This window comes from Apteryx mantelli, chromosome 6, assembly GCF_036417845.1.
Source record: "Apteryx mantelli isolate bAptMan1 chromosome 6, bAptMan1.hap1, whole genome shotgun sequence".
NCBI classification, from domain to species: domain Eukaryota; kingdom Metazoa; phylum Chordata; class Aves; order Apterygiformes; family Apterygidae; genus Apteryx; species Apteryx mantelli.
Genome location: NC_089983.1, coordinates 21,110,971 through 21,135,339, shown reverse-complemented (window position 1 = coordinate 21,135,339; position 24,369 = coordinate 21,110,971). Strand labels below are relative to the sequence as shown.

Sequence of the window (24,369 nt, the reverse complement as noted above, 5' to 3'; positions counted from 1 at the left end):
AGGCTAGAACATTTGTTAGACCAGCCCTAAGGTTGCTACAGCATTTGGTTGCAAGTTGTTGTTAAAGAGAAGTTATTGATTTAGGAGTCAGAGAAACACCTTTAGAAACTTGAAAGGAGAAAAAATTTCCAAGGTTCAAGTTCAGCAGTGCAAGGTTATTTAGAGAATTTCATTTCCATAGAACTATCTCACTACCAATAATTACTTTATTTTTTTCTCTTTCTTCTCTTTTGTTTTCACACGTTCTTTTTTTGTAGCCATTATTGATGCGGATGGACAGGGATTTTGTCAAGGTGGATTTAGTATTGATTTTACAAAGGTAGGTGATTCTTCCTTAATTCTTATGAGTCAACAGATGGTTACAAGTTAACAGCAAACCTGATATAGACCAAATACAAGCACATCTATTATGAAATAAATATAAACCATCATTCTTGAAGAAAAAAAAAAAAAAACCTGCTAAATAACCAAAAATAACTTTGAAAGAGTCCAGTATTATAAACCTGTTTCTCACTAGTCTTCACAGCAGTACAGTTTCACCTCCTAAACAAATAATCAACTTTTCCAGCCTCACAGCACAAACCTTCACTGCAGCTAGTCCTCAAGTCGAATAAGCTGTAGTATTCAGGTTTTTGAGACGCTTATTTTGAAGGGATTGGTGCATGACTCATGCTGCTACTTGAGGGAAAAATAACTTACTCTTAACGGAAACTGGTAAATACTTTATTTTCTCTTGAATTAAGTTTTGGTTTTCAGACCAGCTTGCAGAAATATTTTTGTTTATTTTCACTTTTTTTTGCTGTCTTATGTTTCTTCTACTCTGTTTTACCTGCCTTTTATAGTTTTTCTTTTTTTTAATTCACAATTGCTTTTTAAATCCAAGCACAATAAAAAGGTAAACAAATATAAGAACTAACTATAGGTCTTTGCATTTTACAGTTAAATTGTTTAGCATAATCTGGACATGCTAAGACCACCCAAACCCTATTTGTGATTTGGCTTTCTTTTGGGTTCTTCACACCTTGTAATTGGGTCATATCCCTTCATCCTTTGCCCAAGGACGCCCTCGTTTTGCCTCCAGAGGAAACTGCGGGAAGGGCAGTACGGGATTCTAAGTGTTTGAGCAGACTCTAACCCTAGTTAAAACAAACCTTGGGCTCTAATCCAGTCCGCTAGCTGAGTGGGCAAGCCTGGCTCCAAGGTACCTCCAAATCTCTGATCTAGATTTTTCTGAGGGAAGAATATGGGAGTTTTTAGGTTAAAACCAGGATAAGTGGTTCAATTATGCAGCAGAGCTTATGGCCTGATTCAACAAAGTACTTAGGTAGCAAATTCCCAGCACTTGGATAGCTAACGTGGTTAAGATTTATAAAATGGTCTGTGGATTGCAGTTGTACCAAGGAACACAGAGTGGGGGAATTAAATCACAGCCTTTCTGAATTAAAGTTTCTATGGGTGAGTTAAAAAGTGGCAGAGGCACAAGATGAAACTAGTTTTGTGTACTGACATGGAGGTATGTTATGATTGCCTTGTAGCCAAATAATCTCTTAAAAATTTCTCCTAATTGTATTTCTGTTGTCTTAGATTTATGTTGGTAGAAGGGTCTATTAAAATGAAATTATAATTCTGCTGAGGATTTTAAATGGGTGGAATAGGAAAGAAAGTCATCAAAGGATATAGTTTATCTCAGCTTTTTACATGTTGTATTTTATGAATCATTTCTTCAAAAAATAAAACGTATTAGGGTCAGTGAAGCTACAGTGATTTATGTGCATGGGATTCCTAGGTTGCCATATATATAGGATATGTTCTCTTGTTCTTTAGATGCACTTAAGGCAAAGATTCCTGCTTTTTTTCCTAGGGAGACAGGGTGCTACTTGGAGGACCTGGAAGTTTTTACTGGCAAGGTGAGATATATCATTTAAGTCACACAAGAGATTGACCTCTTTGATTTCCTCTTCATCCTCTCGCTCCTTTGTATTCATACTCCTCCAAATGCTGTGAAAGTCTTTGCCTGTAAGAAAACTACCAGAAGTGATTTTTCTTAATCCTTCAAAATATTTCTTGAATAATCAAGGCAACCCTAGATTAAAGCTGAATTGTACAGAGATGCCTTTTGTCTTTTAAATAGCTATGAATGTTTTAAAGGCATTTCTTTGAAATGTGAAGCTTGTGTTTCCACTGGCTGGATAAGTTTCCTTTAGGATATTTTGCTCATTCTTTCAAAACCTACGGATTTTGTATTTTCTGACATGCATATTAAACATATTGTCAATGAGAAAATGCAAACCTGCAAAGAGAACTATCATTTTCCTTTAAAGGCAAAATTGTATTGCATTTTGTACATTGATCTGTTTGTGCTGTGGTGCACGTCTTATCTCTAACTATTGTTTCCATGAAACCTTTCCATGAAACCTTTCCTATATATTTTGCTAATATGGGCTTCAGTGAGTATTTGTTTGCAGAATCATTCAGTGTTACCCACTATGGTCAGGTCAGTTCAGAAGATGGTACTGCTACAATCAGGGCATAGCTGCCAAGCTCCTTTGCCTGTTTTTGTCTGTAAATACCAATATTTATGAAAGGTTTTCTGTATTGTGTCTGCCTACAGGTTGGACTCAATAACACAGGAGGTTTGTTTCTAGTCCTGTTTCAGGCTTTAAACAAAATAAAATGAATGATAATAAACTGCAGATACAGTATAATACAGGTTACGTTTGTGTGTATTCGTTTTGTTGCTTTCTGACAAAAGTGACAGCTCATCTGCTGAAAGAACCTTATTCTCTTCTACTATGAAAAAAATCTCAACTCTGAATAGAAGATAATAATAGAAACTGCAATTTCACCCCAAATTTTTATTCCACATTCTGAAATGCTGGAAGAGTAGTTCTCCCTAAACTTCGTACACGTATAGGGAATATGTATGTGAAGTAAGTGCTCTTCTGAAAAATTTTGTGATAAAAGGCTTAAATTAAAGAAAAGAATGGAATCAAGTCACCATCTAGTGGCTAGTGAAGTGAAACAGAGAAAAGACAGTATTATACTATTCTCATCTTATTAGCTTGTTGTCTGCTATATTAAGCTGTAGTGTTACGATACTTAGCACAGGAGTGATGACCAGGTTCTGCAATACCATAAGCATATGTTTATTGTTACCTAACTGAGCAGTCCTGTGTAAGTCCTTTTACGTGTAAGACTGGCTTCTATTTTCAGTTAGAACTCTTCTTCTGCATTTAGTTAATCTTTGCTGAAGCACAATCCAAATTTTCACTTAAATCCTTTCAGTACTACTGCTGCTGGCTGTTTTCTGGCCAGTCTTGTTGAAGAGTTGTTGCTTTAGAAGCAAACGTTCCATGAATCAGTCCTGTTGCTTACTGAATGATTGCATGCACGTTTTTCTGTGTTTTTAAGCCGTTTTCTTTCCCTTCAGGCCAACTTATTTCTGATCGAGTGACAGAGATTGTGGCTAAATATGACTCGAGAATCTACAGTACAAAGTATGACGACCAGTTAGCAACCCGACCAGCCAGTGCTGCTTTTGATGACAGCTACTTGGGTGTGTAGTTTGAAAAGGAAGAAAACTTGTCTGTACTTGAAAAACTACCCCTTGCACTATTCATATTTAAGTATAAATCACACTGCTACTAAACCTCTGATAACTAAAGAGCTACACAGCTCAAAATATAGTAATTTGTTAGCATGACAGGTGCAGTTAATTATCTTGATATCCCAGGCAGGATTTCTGTCCTTTATACTATTCCAAACTGCTGTCAGCTTTTATTCCTTCTTATGCACAGGAAAAAGAATCATCTGCAGAGTCCAAAGGTGATAATTCCTGCATTTCACATATGAACTTTTGACAAGATTACTAGTAAATAGTTGCTTGGCTTCACTGACTACTAGCTAGCCTTGTTGTAAATTCTTTAGGGATTTCAATTTGAAGGAGACTTTAATTAAAACAGAATTAAATTTTTTGGAAAAGTTCAAACTCAAACAAATTCTTGTTCTGAACCACCTCTGGATCTGTCTGAAGCCTGCTTCTGGTGTACCAAGTTAAAACAAATCCACTCAGTAAACTTGTCCGTTTTCATTGTACGCTGCTTAGATGCTGATGATTTGCAGTCTATTAATATTGCTGTTCAGTGTCTAAGCTACTCAGAAGCAGTACTTATTGCATTATGTCTTAAGGTGAAACAAGATGGCAGTGCACAGAGTCCTATGAAGAATGTAAAGAGAGATGAAAGATTTAATGAGCTTCTCAAAATGATTTACTGATTTTTGTCTGTTGATCAGGTTATTCGGTGGCTGTTGGAGACTTCAGTGGTGATGGCATAGAAGGTAAGACGTGTTTCAGTGAAAAATCATGCTAATGTACTGGGCAGATCTCTCAAATAAAAGGGGTAGGAAAAATGGTACAGTGCACGGAAAAGTATATAAAGTGCCAGAAATGATCTACTTTGTTCAAGCAAAGTCACTGGGCTTTGGAACCTAAATTTTATCTGGGTGTCCTGCTTTATATTTCAGACTTTGTATCGGGAGTCCCAAGAGCAGCAAGAACTCTGGGCATGGTAGGAAATATCAAACTTTATAATAAAAAAAGATAAATATTGTTGGTATGCCATAATGTGCATTTTCTAATGTGCAGGTGTCTATTTACAACGGGAAAAACATGTCTTCCATGTACAACTTCACTGGAGAGCAGGTATGTAGCTTTATTGAATGTGACAGGTGAGAGGGAGGCTATTCCTACAGAAGGACTACATGTTGAGAGGATATCTAGGGTCCTAGAACATAATTATATATGCCAAAGATAAATTGTATAAAGTATATAGGAATCCTAAGAATATATGTTCTGTGAGTTCCTGTTTTATAATACTGCTTAGAACAATTATTTGAATGGAGCAAATGCTTACTTTGAAAATTAGGAAATAGGGCTGAATCATGAAAGGGGCAATGGGGAAGATAACTGATCAGTTTGTTATCTAACAGAGTAAGGAAGAAAAATGAAAATGTGAGGAGAAGGGATACAAAAATTCTTGCAGTATATGTCATCATCTCCCTAAAATCTTTTCTATACAGCTGTATAAACCTGTTTGTATGTTTATATCAACACAACTCACATTTGTTCTAATCTTGCTTTCCAGATGGCTGCCTATTTTGGGTATTCAGTGGCTGCCACAGATATCAACGGGGATAAGTAAGTGGGTTCCCCTCCCCCCCCCCAACTTTTTTCTGGAAGGAAAAAGAAAAAAAAGTTTTTATTAAAAGAAATAGCACACTTCTTCACTGGCACTCAACATTTGTTTGAAGGAGTATGGATTTGTTTTGATATGTATTCTGGGTTGGCCAGTGTGTATTCACATGTTTTAAATTCCAGTATATTTGTGCTTTCTTTGTTTGCTGTCATGTTGCAATTTAAGGACAGGAAATTTTCCTCTTAATATTTAGTTCAGAGTTGCATTAGTCCTGTTAATGGATACTTGAGAGAATGAAGCTGGATTTTCCTGCAGTTATTGAAGAACCTTATCCTTCTTATCCCAGTTATACAGATCTGTTTATTGGAGCCCCTCTCTTTATGGATCGAGGTTCTGATGGGAAACTTCAAGAGGTTGGCCAAGTTTCCATTTGCCTTCAGCGAGCCTCTGGAGGGTTTCAGATCACAAAGCTGAATGGTTTTGAGATATTTGCAAGATTCAGCAGTTCTATTGCACCTCTGGGTGATCTAGATCAGGATGGCTTCAATGGTAGGACGTCATTTATTGAACAATATATTCAGTTTATAGACTAAATCTAGACAACACAGTGAATGTGGATTCTGCACGCAAACGTTAGGCATTCTAACCATGAGTGAATGTTGGACACTAAGGTCTAGACTCCTTTCGATGCTTATATGCTACTCCCAAGAATGCTAACAGGAGTTACATGTATGCATCGAGCAGAGACTATACCATTTAAACTACAGCATGGATTATTTTATCTGTTACATTGATCAGTATATTTCTTTCTAAGTGATAAGTACAGTAGAAACTTTGATTAAATAACTGACTCCCCATTGTGACTTGTTAGGACATCTTCGCTATAATTTTCCTTTTTCCATTGTTTAAAGCCAATCTTCTTCTCCAGAAATGCAGAGATGACTGAAAAAAGCATTTGTTTCAGAGAGCTGGTTAAAATGTTCTGATAGAAGAGATTTCCTGAAAAAAGTCTAGTTTTTTTTTATTTCAAAATAGAAGAATCTGGTGAGAGTATCTTTGAGTCTGGTACAACCAAAGCTGTGGACTCTCAAACCCTTGGCCAGTGCTTCTTGCTGCTTTCCCATAGCAGTGGATAGCAGTGAAACAGATGACAATCATGTAATTTTGGGACAGACGCTTTCAGTAATTCTAGTGGGAATACTGCGTTTTGGAAATCACACTTCAGTGTTTCTTGGAGTGATAGGGATCTTAGTTTCACAAAAAATGCTCATATTTTTGTTTTTTCATTCTGACTGCAAGTTAAGTATTTTCTGAAAGATCAAAAATTGTAATAGACTAATATTTTTAAATCCCAGGTAGCTGTAATTTATATTTTTAATGGAATCATTGGCATTTTATTTATTCTTCAGCTTTCCTTCATTTTCTTGGAAATATCTCATCATTCTATCTCGAGATAGACTGTCATATAGTAATATTAGTCATATTTTAAAATGTTTTAAAGTAGTCATATTTTAAAACCCTGTGAGAAATGGAGATGAGATTCATAAAGCAGTATAATTTGTCTCAGCAACTTATCCATTAAATGACAGGAGGATTAAGTGGATAAGTGATTTACCCATTAAAAGATAAAATTTGATTTTAGGCCAACTATGAGTGTGTTAACTTCATAATCTCTTTTGTAATGTACCAGCTTGAACAGGATGTGTATTTTTTAACTCAAAACATTTTATGCCATTGGCTTTGATAAAGTTTTTTTTTGTTTTTTGTTTTTGTTTTTTGGGGGTTTTTTTAGTTGTTAATAGTATGGAATTAGTGTGAAGAAGCAACATCACTACAGTTATTCAGGGAAGACATTGGAAAAGTTAGAGCTGATAACTAAAAATCTGGTCGATTGATCATATTATCCAAATGATGCTTTGATTGTGTCATATTTCAGCCTGAAATATATCATAAGTGAGAAAATCTTAGTGAAATATTTCTCTTTTTAAGATTAATTCCTTTGCTATTATTTAGTCTTTTTTTTTTTCCTGATCTTTTTCATTTGGGTGTGTTAATTAAAATGCTTTCCATCACAGCATGGTGCAAGATTGAAATGTTTTCATCAAATTTGTAAAGATGAGTTGTAATACAAAATGGTAATTTTTTTTGAGTACTTGTTATTTTTATGAAACTTTTTGCAAATTTAAGGGAAAAAGGGGGAATACTAAAATAACCCCCATTGTCTTGTATACCATTTTATTTAAATACTTTCTTGGTTGATGGAGTCTTTGAATCTGCTTGGGAAATACTGAATTTCGATCTTATGTATGCTTCTAAAGCTTTCTTTACAGATAGTGTTTCCTGCAGAGAGTCCAATTAGCATTTTATTTATCACTGTTTTTAGTTCACTGATAATGAGTGCCCTCAAACTCATTAAGCTTTAAGATATGCAGCATAATTGTACTAATTGGAAGTTCTTTATGAAACATATTGCCAAGCAATGATCCAGATAGGTTGGAATTTGATATTTAACATTTCTTTAGGCTGATTTAAGTCTTCCAGAACTATTAAAATGTCACACCCTTTGGATGTAGATGAGTGTGTTAATGAAATAGTCCCACTTAGTTTTATGATTTTTCTCCAGCAGTGACTAATTCTGGATGTTTAATGCTGTCCTCTAAAACATCCAAAATCCATATGATTTGGCTATGACTCGGTTACTGAAGTGCAAAAGTGTTTGCAGGACTATTCCTTTTTTTGCAAATGCAAGTCTATGATACATGTTTTTGTTAAACATTCATAGTTTCTAGGAAATCCCAGTATCACACAGGCTATATTTAAAAATAAAGAAATGAAGAGGTTGATGAACATTTTACTGTGTGGTCGCATTTCCTCCCTGCTGGCACACACTGAAACTGTAATATTAGAAATTATTGACCAATGTCAGCACAAATATGTTCCCCTTGTCTATGTTTGGAGATGTTGAAGATTGCTGTTTTGGTTTACAGATATTGCAGTTGCTGCACCATATGGTGGAGAGGACAAGAGAGGGCTTGTTTATATCTACAATGGAAGAGCAACTGGTTTGAATGCAGTCCCGTCTCAAATTCTTGAAGGGCAATGGGCAGCTCGCACTATGCCACCCAGCTTTGGGTACTCACTGAAAGGAGCCACAGATGTGGACAAAAATGGATATCCAGGTCTTTTGCTCTAAATGTCACTTTAGAATAACTTAATAGTATTCCTAATTTTGACCAACAACATATGTTTAAAAAATAAATTGTAATGTGTAGTATTTCTCCTTTCTTTCTAGATCTGATTGTTGGAGCCTTTGGCGTTGACACAGCTGTTCTGTATAGGTAGGTATCCCTCTCTGTTTTTACGTAAGTGCAGTCAGCAGGGAAGATCTGTGGCGTTCATCAGTTACAAAGCAAAAGCAGACTACTGGAGATTAAAAAGGTTACACTGCTGTTTTCACTGGGTAAATTTACAGTATGTAATCTATTATTATTTATTCTTCTCAGTATATCCATAGCTAAGAGAAAATCTAAATAGGCTGTCCTCAAGGCTTTCTGAGTGACAGCTGTCTAGATCTCGACATATACAGAGTGCTGCCAGCTACTGTGCAGTGCAATCCCAGTATCCTCCTCAGCACTTGCCCATTTGGGGAAAGGACCTTGCTTGTCTGTGCTGGAAATACAGAGGACTTTCCCTTAACACAGTTGTCCACATTATGACTCTGATAGTAGTAAATGGGCACAGAATGCTTCCTGCTTTTCTATTATCAGCTCCATGATTATTTGTTGTTCTTACAGTCCCACTAAATGTTGTCTAAGTATTTATGCATATATTTCAGGTTGATGGGAGGGGGATTGTTTACTGCAATGTCGAACGTTGTTCAAAAGCATGTTTTCTTTGTAGGGCTAGACCAGTCATCAGAGTAAATGCTGCCCTGGAAGTTAGTCCAACTATTCTAAACCCAGAAAACAAAGCCTGTTCACTGTCCGATGTGAAAGTTTCATGGTAAGTAGGATATCTTTTGTTTTCCTTTGAGGGGAGGGACCTTTTTGTTTTTTATTTTCATAAGCTTTTAATTTTGAAAGCATTCATAAAGTCTAATCAACCAATTAAAAAAAAAAAAAAGGATAACCAAGTATAGATTTTTCTGAAAGAACGACCAAAACAAAATTAGCACTCCTTGACAACAATGGAAGGACACTGTCTTCAAAGATGATCTTATGTTACAGCTTACCCACACAGATTATCAGTTGTTTCTATTGAGTAGAGTAAGATCTTCCCAAGACAGTAATGGGTCACAGGGCTTTTTTAATTTTTTTTTTTTAATCTATTGACTTATTTTTTTAGGTGAAAAATGGAGTGGGCTTATAGAAGATATTTGGGAATGATCTACTCTGCAGACTGGTTTTGGTTTTGTTGTAACATTTTGTTCTTGGACTATAAACCAATCCCACTTCTCTTTTCTAGTGCTAACTTCCTTTTAAGCTCAGTATGCCAGTTGCCTTTTAGCTTTAACAATAAATGACACATTTGTTTTCAGGAATAAGCACTGCTTCACAGGTGACTACTTCTACATGAATCAAGACTCCAAAGCTTTGCATTGCTTGCATTACTGTCTACTTATTACCAGGTTCTAATTTTTCTCCCATCCACAGAAAATAGGTTTTGGGAATGAGCTAGAGTCTCAGAAGAAAATACCTTTGACCAGAGAAAACCAGCAAAGAATTTAGAAGAAAAGGAGAAGAAAAAAGTTGGCAAAGTGGATTCTTAATTAATTCTTTCTTTTCCTCCAAAACAGCTTTAAAGTAAAGTTCTGCTTGAAAGCGGATGGCAAAGGAAAACTCCCTAACTCACTCAGTAAGTTCCACTAGTTTAAAAACTTTGAAGTTTTTTGATACTGCTTGCAAATATGAGTAGGGGTCAGCATTCTTTGCAATTATTGAAATGACTGGTTATCATTTACAGCACAATCCTGCCAGTTCAGTAACCATTTTGATCTGTAAGACCCTCTTCAGCAGATTTTTTGCTGAAGTTTTGTTGGTTGAAGTCAGTGGGATTTGAGCATACTTGGCACTTGAAGTATATGTTTAACAACTGTGTGGAACTTGTCTTGGAAAGTTTTTTATGTCATAGAGAATTAAGATCAGCCCTTGGTGACAGGGGAATTTTAGATAAGAATATTCAAATATGTACATTGCTGGGCCTTAAAAGCATAGACAAGCCACAAAGAATCAGGACTCAAATTTCTGTTGAAAATGACAGCTTCTGACTGATTTCACTGATTTTTAGATCAGAATCTCTGGGTCAAAATCAGAAAAAGATCATTTCAAACAGGCCTCTAAGTTACCTCTAAGAGGTTTTGTAGTGTAGCAGACAGCCTGCTACAATCAACCTTTGTCTATTGATTATAAAACCCTTTCCCTATTTTCTGTATGGCATGTATAAAGGAGGTTGAATCTGGCAACATTCATATAAACGTCTATTACGTATTTTAAATTTCATTATCTATATCAAATATTTGAAGCAATTAGATCAGCAATGGAGTTCAATAATGTAAATTGTATTTGTGGGACTGCATTAACTTTTTCTGAAAAAAAGTATTAACTTATGTTTTTGCAGTTCCAAAGTAATTATAAACCTATTACTTTGTGCTCAAGCAATAATATGCTTCTAATTTTTAAGGAAACAGTGGAATCCAATTTTAGGACAATGGGACTGCTTTTTAGTTACTGTATCAAGAAGTAATGTAGTAACAGATTTTATATCTGAGGAACTGGAGGTTTTAAAAATTACAACTGTTAGGTTTTCATTATAGCTGAAATCAGCTTTAAATTCCATTTCTCATAGGAATCTGCTTTGTGTTCAAGTGGACAAAATATCCCTAACCCAAATGCTTTGGATTTGACAGATTTCCAAGTGGAGCTGCTGTTGGATAAACTTAAACAGAAAGGAGCTATAAGGAGAGCTCTGTTTCTCCACAGCAAACAGCCTAGCCACTCTAAGAACATGACTATTATGAAGGGAGGCAAAATGAATTGTGAAGAACTAGATGCCTTTTTGAGGGTAAGTGGCCACGTGTGTTTTAGAGAAGTCATTTTTGGTCTAGTGTCTGTTACAAATTTCTTGTTAAAGTGACTAAAAAACATAGAACAATAAATGCTAGAGAAACTTCATGCCCAATGGATAAAACCAGAATTTTTAAAACCATATGTCTGTGGTGGATTTTCAGTGCTGTCAGAGGGTGAAGGATGGATGGTGCTGTGATTAAGATCCTGGTCAGTAAGTGGATTGGAAACCCAATTCTGAACTTTGTTAGGGACTTCTTGGGCAAGTCATCCAGGCACAAAATTAATTATAATTTGCAAGGAACATAAGTCAATAAGCAGAGGTTCTATTAATACTTTGGAGGTAAGAGAAAGATGAAGAAAAATATAGATCTGCTACTAAAAAGTAAAGGTCAACAAATAACAGAGGACAAAGAGAAAGCTGAAATAGTCAATTTGCTTTTTTGCAGCCTTTTTGCTTCAGTCTCTACCATTGTGAACAGACGCTAACAGAATTAAAATGTATGACCCAGCAGAAGAAACACTGACATAAGGAAAGACAGGTTAAAGAGTAGCTATGTGAGTCAGATACAGCTCAGATTTACCTTTGAGTACTTATAAATCAAACATAAATGTTACTTATACAGCTAGGGTGTTTGGGTTTTTTTTTTTTAAAGGATTTATGGAAGATAGGTAATACCCTTTGACTATCCTAGCAAATGGGGGATATATGGGAATAGACATCCCAGATCTTAGTGGTAGTAAAGCTTTAATACTTTTCAACCTGACATTCTTATAAGTAATGAAATATGATCTAAATGAAATGACCTTAAATTGGATGCAAAAATAGTTGAAAGTTGTCATGAAAGAGTTATCTTTCTGTCCATAGAAGATAGCTTCCGAAGTACAATCCTGCAAGGATCTGTTCTAGGTTTAGTAATATTCAGTATTCAGGAATGAGAATGATGAAGCAGAGCTGATGCCAATAAAAATCTGTGGCTAACGTAAAGGTAAGAGATAGTTTGTAAGCACTTTGGAGGACAGGATCAAAATTTGACAAACTGAATAGTCTGAAATTACCAGTATGAAAGTCAATGAATTCAGGTGCAAAGTAATATTTTTAGGAAGGAAAAATCTCAAGTCAAAAGATAAACATCTATGAGGGATGTTAGAAGCACACTGAATTTTGTCTGACAGGAAAGAGTAAAGTTACAGAGGCTCTTAGACTTTTGACTGTTATAGTTCCATGACTTAATCTTTCTGTATGCTCCAGTTTCCCATTTGTGAAACAGGAGTGTCAGTACTAAAATTGTCCATCTTCAAAGTTTATATTGAAGGTTTTCTGAGAAGAAATTTCCTAGTTTGAAAAAAGCTCAGATGTTCTAATGTTGTTTTGACGTCCCCATTACTACTACAACATGAACAATAAACTAGAATATTGCCCAGTATTGATGTTGGTATGGCTGTTAGTTGAATATAGAGACTTTCTAAGGCTGTTTTGTTTTTGTTTTCTTACACATTTTTATTGCAGTTGAAATTTTTTGTTTCTTCAGGATGAATCTGAATTTAGAGACAAACTAACTCCCATTACTATTTTTATGGAATACCGTCTGGATTACAGAACAGCTGCCGATGCCACAGGATTGGCTCCTATCCTCAACCAGTTCACTCCTGCTAATATGAGCAGACAGGTATATTTCTTAGACGATCTGTGATGAAGAACCCAGGACACACTTTCAGCTTTCAATACTCATGTTCATATTAGCATTTTTGAAAAATTAAGAAATTAAGGTACCAAAATATATGTCTAGGCTTTAGTCCTTGAATTATGGAAATATTGATTGGCTTGTATGTTTGTTGTCTTTTTTTTTTTCCTTTCTTCTTCTATCTCTGTTAAATTTCTTATTTGACGAATATCATTCCTTAGTGCTTGACGTCTTTCTCACCCATACTACTTAACAGTTTTCTGGAGAAAAGAAATTAAATTAGTACTGAAGGTGTTAATCTTGAAGGATGAGAGTGTTTCATCCATTCCTCACGCTATGCTGCTGTGCATTTTACCTATTTATCCCTGTATTTCTCTTAAGATAATAAGCATAGTTTTTTAATTTCTGCCCTTTATACAAAGTTTTTTACACTTGTTTGTACAAAGGATAGTGGAGATGCAATTCAAAGTAAACAGATTATTGAAAGTATGGAAATAGGTTTAAGACATGGACACAGCCGTGCTATTGCAGGATTAGGAAGGGTGCTCCCCATATATAAAAACTCACTTGTTCTCTTCTGTTTTAGGTCTGATGAGATGAAGATATCTCATAATCAGCTATTCAGAAAACCTCTGATTTAGTGGTGAAATAATATTGTTGGAAATGTATGTTAGAACAGATGCAGGAATTATTAAAACCATATGCATTTGATTTTTTTGCATAGGCACATATTCTGCTGGATTGTGGTGATGATAATATTTGCAAACCAAAGCTGGAGGTTTCAGTAGACAGGTAAATAAATAATAATTTTCTTCTTTTAAGGAAAACTCATGTTCTGATTTGTAACCAAAAGTCATCAGCATGTCATACAGGGAGAACAAGCCCCTCTATCTCCCAAATACTATGAATACCTGGGTGCATGCATATTATTTTGTTTATACGTTTGCTAAGATGGACACACACAGCACACACAGAACAGTGTTAGTTGCAATTGCACCACTATTTCATTATTTAATATTAGTTAGAGGCATGTAGAGGTGAACAGGTGTCCCTCACCCAGCTAGGGGCGGGTAAGGGTTCTGTTATGTGTATGACAAAGCATGTGGGTAGTGATAATATCTTTTATTAAACCTAATAGTAAATCTGGAAAAGGAGACAAGTTTTTCACTCCTAATCCCTTCCTGAGGCTGGATGTTTTCTGCTTTGTGTGCCCAAAGCCTTTCTTCATATAGTACCTTCACTCACAAACATGAGCTGGTTTTTATGCCTTTAGCTATAGCATATGCGCATATATCTGTGTAGTAGAGTTCACAAGCATATGCGTTCATGCAAATACTTCAAAAACTTCTAACATCAGTGTGTACACAATTAGGTTTCCTTGTAGTTGATAAAAGGAAAGCATATTGTTTGGGAAGATACTCTATATCTGGAACAAATCTATTACAGAGGTCTTGGCTGCATTCTGTAGTTGAGACTTCCATCAAATTTTGTTATAAAATGTATGCTTATACCTCTGTAAGTAGACATGTAATTCCTAACATTCACAGGGATTTAGCCGCTCATAAGCATTTACTCTTTGTTCAAAAATGTTTGTGGTTTCGTAGTTTATTGTAACTTTTTTTCAAAACTTTTTATAAAACAGCATTTAATATTTGCTCCGTTTTTGTCAGTGATTCTAGTCACATTTTTGCTTTAAATATAGTGCAGTGGTCTCTTGATCTGCACAGTATTCTTGAAACATAGATAGTGCCTTGAGATTTTTCTAATGTCTTTGTGCAGTTTCAGAATGCCTCTTGTTTCTGTAAGTTCCACCTGTTAAATGAAATATATTTAGAAACCAGAATGCAGAACTCATTTTTACATTTTTTTCTTATATAGTGATCAGAAGCAGATCTATATTGGTGATGACAATCCTTTGACACTAATTGTCAGCGCACAGAATCAAGGGGAAGGAGCCTATGAAGCAGAACTCTTTGTCATCGTTCCACCCCAAGCAGACTTCATTGGTGTTGTTCGTAACAGTGAGGTAGAAGTCCAACTATCCTGCCTCTTTGAAGAGTCGTATTTCAATTGCTGCTATGAAAGTCTGCAGGCTGGAGCCCCTTAGTGGTGGTGCTTAAGCTTCAATCTTAAAGCAAAGCACCAAAAAAAGGGAAGGTTCTTCCAAGCCCCCTGGATATGACACCTGCCTGAATGGTTCCAGTTTAAGAGCCTGCTGGTAGCAACAGAGCAGAATCTGTGTGATGGAGTTTGACACAAAGATAGTTTCTATTGCAAGTCTTTATTTGAATGGTGCCCTTGTTAATTTATTTAAATTTAGACTTAGCATGTCAAATGCTAGTTAGAGAGCTGAGCACACTTGAGGCAACAAGTGATGTTGGGTATGACTGTTCTCTTCCACCGAAGTATACGGAAAGCCTTGGGTCTCAGTTATCCTGACTGCAGAGAATTAAATATTGATTTCCTGACTTTCCCTTGTTGTACTTTAAGGTGTCTGTATAATTTTTATTTCTATGAAGATACACAGGTAAAGTCCAAATTTAAGTTTAGTACATTATAGCTATTTATAAGTAATACAGATGCCTTCAGTTTTTCTTTGTCCTTGGTTTCCTCCAGTGTAATCTATGATCATTCAATACATCTGAAAAGTTGCAGAATATTAAGGGGAAAACTATTACGTGTCTTTTGAGATCTAGATTGGCAACACTGCTCTGCCTGCTAGCTTGTACTTTGTGGCCTGTGAGTCGTCGATCTCCCCAAGTCTCCTTCCCCAAATCTCAGTTGCACAGCAACTCTGAATAGCAAAAAACTTAGGTTTGGTTAAGACACTAAAACAACTCTTACTTGGGATGATACAACTTATCTTCCATTATTAAAGCACCAACTGGTGTTTTAAAAAGAAAAGGAAGGAAAAAATGTATTTGAAAGCCTTATCACCTCTGATACCATGTCCTTCATATATTTTGGACCATGCCTCAGCTTGATTGATTGACTGAAGTTTGCCTTTGCTGCTCTAGATCTCATGGAGCTCTAAGCTAATGTGGCTTATCAGTCCCTAGATGCCTCTTGCCCTGTGGATTTATCCAAAATCTGATAGCTCCCCTGAGACCTCTTTTTTAGTAAGCTACTGACTTGTTCATGTTAATTTGCCTTCCAATCTTTATTTTCCTATGAAGAGTTTTAACCCTTGCCTAGTTGCCAGAATTTCTTCACATGGGTTTTAAAGAATCAAATAGAGAAATGCTTTAGGCCACAAAAATCATCAGTGCTACCCAACATAAGAGTATTGAATGTCTCTTTGTATAACTTTGGAAAGAACATCTATCTTGTATCAAAATTATGTCTCCATGGAGACTTTCATCCTTGGATTTTGTTGAATCTGTTTAGTGCTTGATTATATTAGGACTGAGAAATTATATTAAAATTAATGCAACATGCCTGGAACTCTTTCCCAGACTTTCACACAGGTGCCAAGAGGTAAAGAATGACACTTCTTAATATTTCTTTCTGCCTTATTGCAGGCTTTAGCAAGACTGTCATGTGCATTTAAAACTGAGAATCAAACTCGCATGGTAGTTTGTGACCTGGGAAATCCCATGAAAGCAGGAACTAAGGTAAGGTTTGGTCCAACAGGTGTCTGGTACTTCAAACAGGAGTGCAGCTCATGCTTTTCTTAAGCACAGTAGTGTTTGGGCAGGATGTTTACTCATACAAGTATAAGATAAGGTCTAGCTGACATTTAGCCACCCACGTTTGGTTAGTTTAGTAAAAACACTGATAACTGGTTTCAGCTTTTCAGCTGAATTAAAGTTTTTCATTAATTTTATGGTGCCACTTGAAAAATGAGTAGTTCAATGAATAGCAGAATTACTGAGCTTTGGTCCCTCATAAGTTTGTGTCTTTAGATCTATCTAATGTGGATTTTTTCAGTATATAGTAAGAGCAAGCACATAATGCATCTTTCTCACTGTGGAAACTCTCTTCTGCCTATTTTTGTGAAGTTTGAAAGGCAGTTTTGTCTAGTTGAGATCTTTGCACTTCCATCAAATGTAGCTGAATTTAAGAGTTGAACTCTCTTAAAAGTGAGTCACTGATGCATAGTATGACTTAACAGGTCTAACTTTCTGAGGAAATAAAGCGAAAATGGATACAATTAAAAATGCTTTGACAGTGCTTTTCTTCCAAAGAACATTTTGTAAAGGTGAATATATACAATTTCCAACCTTTTTTGAAGTATATCAAGCTGAACTGCACAGATATTAAAGCACTATTGTGCACTGAGTTAGAACAAACCTTGTGAACTGTAAATTTTTGCACTGTTGAACAGCGCTGCTCTTCAGACTGCTGTACTTTGTGCCAACACATGGGGGAAGGCTCAGTTGTATGCAAAAATGGTTAAAGCAAAGGGAAGGAGGATGGTGTAAACTATACGTTTCTATTTTATGACAGCAATATATTAGCTAAAACCTATAGTGAGAAAGGTACATTTCTAGCCTTGGTGAATTGGATGAGTTTTATTTGCCAATTCAATATGTCATCTTTTTGTGACCATATGCCTTGAGCAATTTCACTGTAGTCTAATAGTACTTGAGAAGCTTTTACAATGTATTTTATTGTGCTTCCACTGAACCATGGTGATTTTTTCTAAAGCTATTAGCTGGCCTGCGTTTCAGCGTGCACCAGCAGTCTGAAATGGATACTTCCGTGAAATTTGACTTGCAAATCCGAAGGTAGGGAAATCTATGCGTATGCACCTCTTCTGGTAGATAACATGCTAAATCAATAGACTGTGAACTCCAGTTACAATTTCACTCTAGCCTAATTCTCTGTTTTTTGCCCAGAAATGTTTTAAAAAATAAATAAACTTATGTTCTCTAAAAATATAGAAAAAATATAGGAAAATCCAATTTTCTGTTTGAATGCAGTTTCTTTTGCTTATAGCTTTTAGACTCGTTAAGACACAAGTGAAATACTGCTGCATTAGTAATGAGGAACAAAATTACTTAGTGTTTCAAAGAAAACTTTATATTTTTGTACCTGTGTGTTGTTCTGATCTCTTGACACTTGTGTAGTGCCACATAATAACTTGTGTCTTCGGGTTTCTCATCTCTCTGTTTTAAAACTGATGGTTTGACACTGAATTTCTTCTGATGATGTAAAATTTCAAATATTGTGTATTTTGAGGATGGGAGGTTAAGTCTTTCAAAAGGGGCATTGCATATGCAATGAGCAGAAGCAATGTGCAATTTTACACAATTTTAGATGCATTGTACAGTAGCTAGCATAAGAGAGCCTAAAATTAAATGAAACAAAACAGTAGTTCTCCTGGTAAATATAATATAGCATATTGCTTTCTTGTAAGTGTGATACATAAATATGAATTTACTGGAGAAAATATTTAAGATTTGGAGTTATGAGCAATAGGGATTTCTTTACCCAATAAAGTTTTTATGCCACTTAACTGATTGTAAATACAACTTTTTTTTCCTGTGGTGCATCAGAAGCTTTTTTCACATTTAAGGGCTTAATCTTTCTTATGTAGTGAATAAATTATTTTCATCCACATATGCATTTTTCATCTGCAAGAGTTAAATAGCTTTAACTCTGTCATTCTGTTTTAATGATACAGTGGTTTGCCCTGGTGATCAAAGGCCTTGGCAGCAATAAATATCTCTTTGATCTTGCATTGCTGTCTATTCAATTTTTTTTTCCCCTCCTCTCCATCAGCTAGCAAGCTATGCCAGCAGCATGTGACACCAGTTCTGCTTTGCAGAAAGTGATCTTCTCTGGGGCATCTGGCTTCTCCTTTAGGCTAAGAGCAATCACTAACTGTACCTTTCACTGGGAGACTAAACAGTCATTGAAGGATCTCTTAGCAAAGTTGCTTTAATCATGCTTCTCTTCTGATGGAAGAGAGAAGAAGTTCCTGTAACATTTTCCACCTCTCATTTGAAGGAATTTCCTTACATGATATCTGACTGCCACCTATCATGACGCCTCTGTACCTAGCCATGAGCTCTGTCTTACTCCCATTCCAGCTCTGAACTTCTAACAAAGAAATTTGTGAGAAAATCAGCAATCTTAATATGACAAAATGTAGAATAATATATATAATAAAGTGTAATGGAAGAGAGAGATGAATATATCTTGCTGATGTGTAAAGCTGTTAGAACAAAATAAACTAAAAATTGCTTCCACAGAACTGGAGAGCAAGCCTGCAATATTAGTAATTTGTGACAATTCTACAAATCAAGTGTATCAGGTATATTCTACTTGAATATTATATGCTTTCACCTCAATTGAAGATATTTGCAAGTCACAGCACTGGCTAAATTTCCCTCATAGGAAGTCAGAGGACTACAGTTTTGGACCTAGGCTTCAGAGTTGCATGCTTTGAAGCCAGCTGGCTCTTAACACAGTTCAGGTGCTATCTCTTAAGCTGGTTTCTCTTGCATTTCTCCAATGATTGGATTTCCCATCAAGTTACCCTTGGTTAGCGCCCTTTGGGGGAAATCAAGGGCATACTCTACTCTGTCTTTTTACCTGATGATAGGTTCCAATATACAGTGTGTTTTTTAACACATTGTCTCTTTCAGTCTCTCTGCTGAAGATTTTCTATTCTGTGAATACCATCCTCTTCTCTTCCCTTGACCTTGGGAGGATACTTTATAGTGGATAAGAGTTAGTAGCGAGGAAATAATCTTTGGAGCCCATCTGTCTATCTGCTTTCTTTCAAGATCAGGCGCTTAAGTAACAGTCTCTGAACACAAGAACAGTGATGCAATCAAACATGGTAATCACAGTTTATAGTGACAGGTATTATCAAGGTATTATCTTAAAAAGGTTCTAAAGATCGTGCTAGTTGTCTTAAACTCGCAAAGCTGGATTTCCAAAGCTGTCTTAATTCCTAGCAGAACAACTTTAGTCTCTGAAAGGATGAGGTATTTACAGGTCAGGAAGAAACATTGTTGCATGTATTTCTTTGATTACAGCAGCAGTGAAGAAAATAGAGGATTTGAGAAGACCTTTCTAAACAAAATGGTATGGTTTGGTTGACAGAATGGGATGTGGCTAAGGAGGTCCCAGCTTCTCAGCAAGGGGAGCAGGAGTGTTCTTTATATTTCTGATTCTCTGCTTATAAAATAAGTCCAAAAGAATTTATGTCCAACTGTTTCTAACTGCTTTAATATCTGTCACATCTCTTGATAGGTCTAAAGTGTGGGAATCGGACCTTAACTATATTCATTTACTGTTTTGAGAAATTATGAAGAGGGGTAGGCAAAAATAGCCCTAGCATACTTTTCTGCCATGGGACTACTTGGAGGCCACGTAAGCCCCTGGGCAAAACAGGTGCTCTGAAGTGGACTGTAAGGCTGTGCTAGCTGTAGAGCTGGTGCTGCCCCACAGCACTGGCATTTGAATTTCCTTATATGCCACAGCTAAGGAGCAGAGTCAGCAGCCGCTTTATGTCATATATTGATTCCCCTCTGCTGAGGGAACGCAGAATTGCACTGAGAGTAGGATTGTCATGCATTTAAGTGAGAAAGTATTGCAACAGAATATGTACTCCTTAGTTTTTAGATTATTTGCTTTCCTACAGTGGCTCAGGAGTCATGCTATGATGTTACTTACAATTATTTATATATATATATATGTATAAAAAAAATACTCAGTTGTTTGCTACCTTAAACAAATTAATTTATTTTCTCTGCAGTTCCAATCTGTATGACAATCTAAGTCCAGTAACATCCTATCAGGTTGACCTTGCCATTTTAGCAGCTGTTGAAATTAGAGGGTAAGCATTGATACTGATTTTAAATGTCTTTTTCTCAAGTGAGCTTTGCTTTTTTTTCTTTTTTCTTTTTAATCTTTATAATTCAATAAACGTTCAGGTCTGTCTGTGTAAGTTTTCAGGAAGCCTTAGGGAAGTTTTAATCATAGAGAAAATGTGATTATTGCTAGTCAGCTTGTGGACTTTCAAATCTTAATTATGAAATGGTTTCCAAAATTAGTGTTTTGCTTTTTTTATTAGAGCTCTTTCTAGAAGAAAAAAAAATGACCCCTCATTTTTGCAATGTCACACACATTTCTCCACATTGCTTTCCTCCTCCACAAACTGTCTGGGTTTACATCCAAAAATCTCCAAACATTTTCTAAAACCGAAGTTGAAAATCCTGCTAAAGATAAGTTTGCAGTGGCTTCACCTTCTTCAGTCTTAAGCACAGTATTAATAGTGTAATGACTCCATTACCTTCATTACTTCTACTTATTAGAAATCTACACTTCATACCTAAAAACTATACAATCCTCTTGCTTAGCTGGTTAACTCAGATTCCTGAGTCATCATTTTCTTAAATTTCCACTGCATTCATTATTTGTTCCTTGTGATATAATTTGGTTAATATTTTTGAGAGTTGTGAGAGGGGAACTACTGAAAAGTATTATTGCTTGCTTCACTGTTTTCAGCGCATGTTTAATTATTCTTGTGATCATACTGATCAAATGGTCACATCAATATTTTTCATTATTGAAATATTTCATGCTGTAAGTTTTCTTGGTGACATCTAAGTATCTTAAAATTCTATTGATGTTTTACTGGATATTGTAAGATGAATCCCAAGTCTAAGAAAGGAAAAAAAAAAATTTAAACAAATATGAGGCTTATCTTTTCACAGAGGAAAGAAAATTAAACATTTAATATACAAGCCATTCACCTCTGTTCTTTCTGTTTTTAAATACAGTGGATGAAAAATTGGAGATCCTATTTTAGGCATGTTTCGTTTTTTGAGATGTTCAAAAGATTGCATCTAATGTTTCATTCTTGATAATAACTACTTGTTCACTCCACTGTTTAGTGTGTCGTCTCCTGATCACATATTCCTTCCTATTGCAAATTGGCAGCCCAAGGAAAATCCAGAAACAGAAGATGATATAGGGCCTCTAGTTCAGCACATCTATGAGGTATGCAATCACTACTAATGTCAATGTCAGTTCTGTGACAAATAAAAGAAAAAAATCTTTTGGCATAGCTTTCTATGGAGTCAATAGTTATTCTTTTCTCTATTTTGTTCTTGCATAGAAACAAAGACTTTTTATACTGGGTCAGTCATTGGTATTTCCAAGAAGGGTGAGAATGCCTGCAATTAGTGTAGCAAGAGCAGCCAAATAGAAGTCACTGTGATATTTTACATCATTATGCGTATTTTATTGTCTGTAAGATTTTTCTAGCCCTTTGAAATCTAGATTAAATATTTGAAATAACTTGAACTCAGAAAATGACTCATGGTATAAAATATTCAGGATCCTTATTTGCATTCCAACTATTCTGAATTGTTATCACAAGTCTTTTGCCTTGAAAATTTAAGTGTTTAAAATTTCTTTAAAAGAATGATCACAGCTTTAATCTCGATTGTTTAATTAAGCAAAACTTATTGAGAGCGCTGTGTGAATAATAAGAGTTAAAGTTGTTCTATAACTTGTAAGATGCAACTTATCTAAAGAAAATTATGGACATATGTAGCTGTGCTCATTATCTTGGCTGAGACATACAGTGGCTGTGATTTCATGCAGTATGCTACAAAACAAAAATTACATTTCTTCAAAGCAAAAAGTTGTTCCCATACATTTTCTTGAAAGTAATTTTTACCAAATTAGAAAAGTAATTTTAAGTTTTTCCTGTTGGGGGACTTAGTTTAGTTTCCATTTTAAGTAGAAGTGTTGATGCTATTGTGATAAGCAGTCTTACCTTCAGTGCCGTTTATGGCTCAAATATAAACTAACCACTCTAAGTGCATTAGCAAAGAATATGACATTGGTTTTCATGTCCATTAATTTTATTTTCATCATCAGCTGAGAAACAATGGCCCAAGTGCTTTCAGTAAGGTGATGATGACGCTACAATGGCCTTACAAATATAAAAACTATACACTATTGTATATTGTTCAGTATGAAATTGATGGTCCCATGAACTGCACTTCTGATATGGAGATCAACCCATTGAAAATTAAGGTAAACAGGAATTTCTTTTTGTTTGAGTGGAATGATGTGTATTTATTTGGAAACGCACTAAAAATACCCAAATCCCTGAGAGAATATTTAACACTGTCCGAGTTAGGTTTTCACCTGTTGCTAAGGAGAGTGATTGCATTGTGTGACAGTACTTGTCAATGTGTATGGCAGTGACGTAAAAGGTAAACAACAGATTGTCCACCCAGAGATAGATTTATGTCTCATTTCCTTCTGTTTTCTTCTTGAAAACTATACTGTAGGAGTTTTAAATCGGAAGCAATGGAATTACCTGGTCTTGAACAAAAACATTCCAAACACTTCTAGGTTGTTTGTGTAAATTTTCTTGGATTTATTTCCTAGAAGAAAATTATTATTTTGTATTATACATCTTTGATAATCAGAAAACATCTTCAGTGTAGGTACAGATATAAACTTCCCGTGCTTTTGCTATATGAGTTGTAATAGTATACTTTTACAACTCTCTTACAAGTTTTCTTATAAATTTCTTATGTAGAGGAAAATTAGCTTGGCTCTGCCTAATCTCATATGTAAATTTGCAATTTGACATTGGAAATTTTTAAGGAATTACTGAAATAATTTATGAAACCTACTGTATTCTGTTTCAAGACCCTCCTAAAAGAATTTGTGTGTGTGTGTCTGTACATGTGCACACATGTATATCAGTATGTGGTACATTGGTATCATACTAGTGCTATTTTTTTCAGAGTTAAAAACTTGTGGACAAAAAAATTGTGTTGTGGAAAAATGTTTAATAGAAGATTGCAAAATTCACATTTTTACCATGGTTTAAGAGTATTTTTATGTTCTTTCTACACATGAAAATGAAAAACACTTTACTGATTGAACTGGTGTATGGGCTATAAACAAATGAAAAAGTTTTGATTTGAAAGAGAGTTAGGATACTTAAGACTCTGCATTAGATCTCATGAGAAATTTGCATCAATGATCTAGAAAAGGCAGCAAATAACATTTTAATTACAGCTGTAGATGAAGCCAGGTTCTGAAGAATTGCAAACATTAGCTAAGATAGAAACAGAGAAACCTGATCAGGTATATATTTTCTTGACCTAGTAGTTTAACTTTGAAGTTTATGGGTATCTAAATGCAAGAATTATCAGTTATTTGGGTTTGCTTGGTGTATCCTAGATTTCTGCTTCTAAAGATGAGGATAAGAATGAAACACTTAATAGGGAAGATAATCGCGATCATCGTATCGGTCGAAGGGATGTAACTGCCATTGAGGGAGATGTGCATACTTTGGTAAGCTTTGAAGGTTGATATGTTGATTACAAGTTTTTTGTTTTTTTTAATGAAGAGATGAGAGCTCCGTGAGAGGCAGCATCATTTCAGAAAACATGTTTTAGGTTTTTTTCTGTATTCGAAAGAATAATAGACAAA

At 35.4% G+C, this 24,369-nt stretch overlaps 1 protein-coding gene across 4 annotated transcripts in view; it reads left to right on the top strand.

Annotated features, from left to right (window-relative positions):
- Positions 1-24,369, top strand: part of ITGAV (integrin subunit alpha V) — a 66,082-nt gene that overhangs the window by 19,456 nt on the left and 22,257 nt on the right. For 3 of the 4 annotated variants that reach the window (XM_067298959.1, XM_067298958.1, XM_067298957.1), the window contains exons 5-26: positions 258-319; positions 1,862-1,907; positions 3,431-3,556; positions 4,294-4,338; positions 4,525-4,568; positions 4,646-4,702; positions 5,145-5,197; positions 5,542-5,744; positions 8,183-8,374; positions 8,488-8,533; positions 9,096-9,197; positions 9,991-10,049; positions 11,101-11,255; positions 12,790-12,927; positions 13,667-13,734; positions 14,821-14,968; positions 16,464-16,556; positions 17,593-17,672; positions 20,657-20,737; positions 21,798-21,903; positions 22,792-22,950; positions 24,118-24,231. In XM_067298959.1, coding sequence (XP_067155060.1) covers positions 258-319; positions 1,862-1,907; positions 3,431-3,556; positions 4,294-4,338; positions 4,525-4,568; positions 4,646-4,702; positions 5,145-5,197; positions 5,542-5,744; positions 8,183-8,374; positions 8,488-8,533; positions 9,096-9,197; positions 9,991-10,049; positions 11,101-11,255; positions 12,790-12,927; positions 13,667-13,734; positions 14,821-14,968; positions 16,464-16,556; positions 17,593-17,672; positions 20,657-20,737; positions 21,798-21,903; positions 22,792-22,950; positions 24,118-24,231 — 2,177 coding nt within the window. The remainder of the gene's footprint in view (positions 1-257; positions 320-1,861; positions 1,908-3,430; positions 3,557-4,293; positions 4,339-4,524; positions 4,569-4,645; positions 4,703-5,144; positions 5,198-5,541; positions 5,745-8,182; positions 8,375-8,487; positions 8,534-9,095; positions 9,198-9,990; positions 10,050-11,100; positions 11,256-12,789; positions 12,928-13,666; positions 13,735-14,820; positions 14,969-16,463; positions 16,557-17,592; positions 17,673-20,656; positions 20,738-21,797; positions 21,904-22,791; positions 22,951-24,117; positions 24,232-24,369) is intronic. The other variant, XM_067298960.1, reaches the window with a different exon arrangement.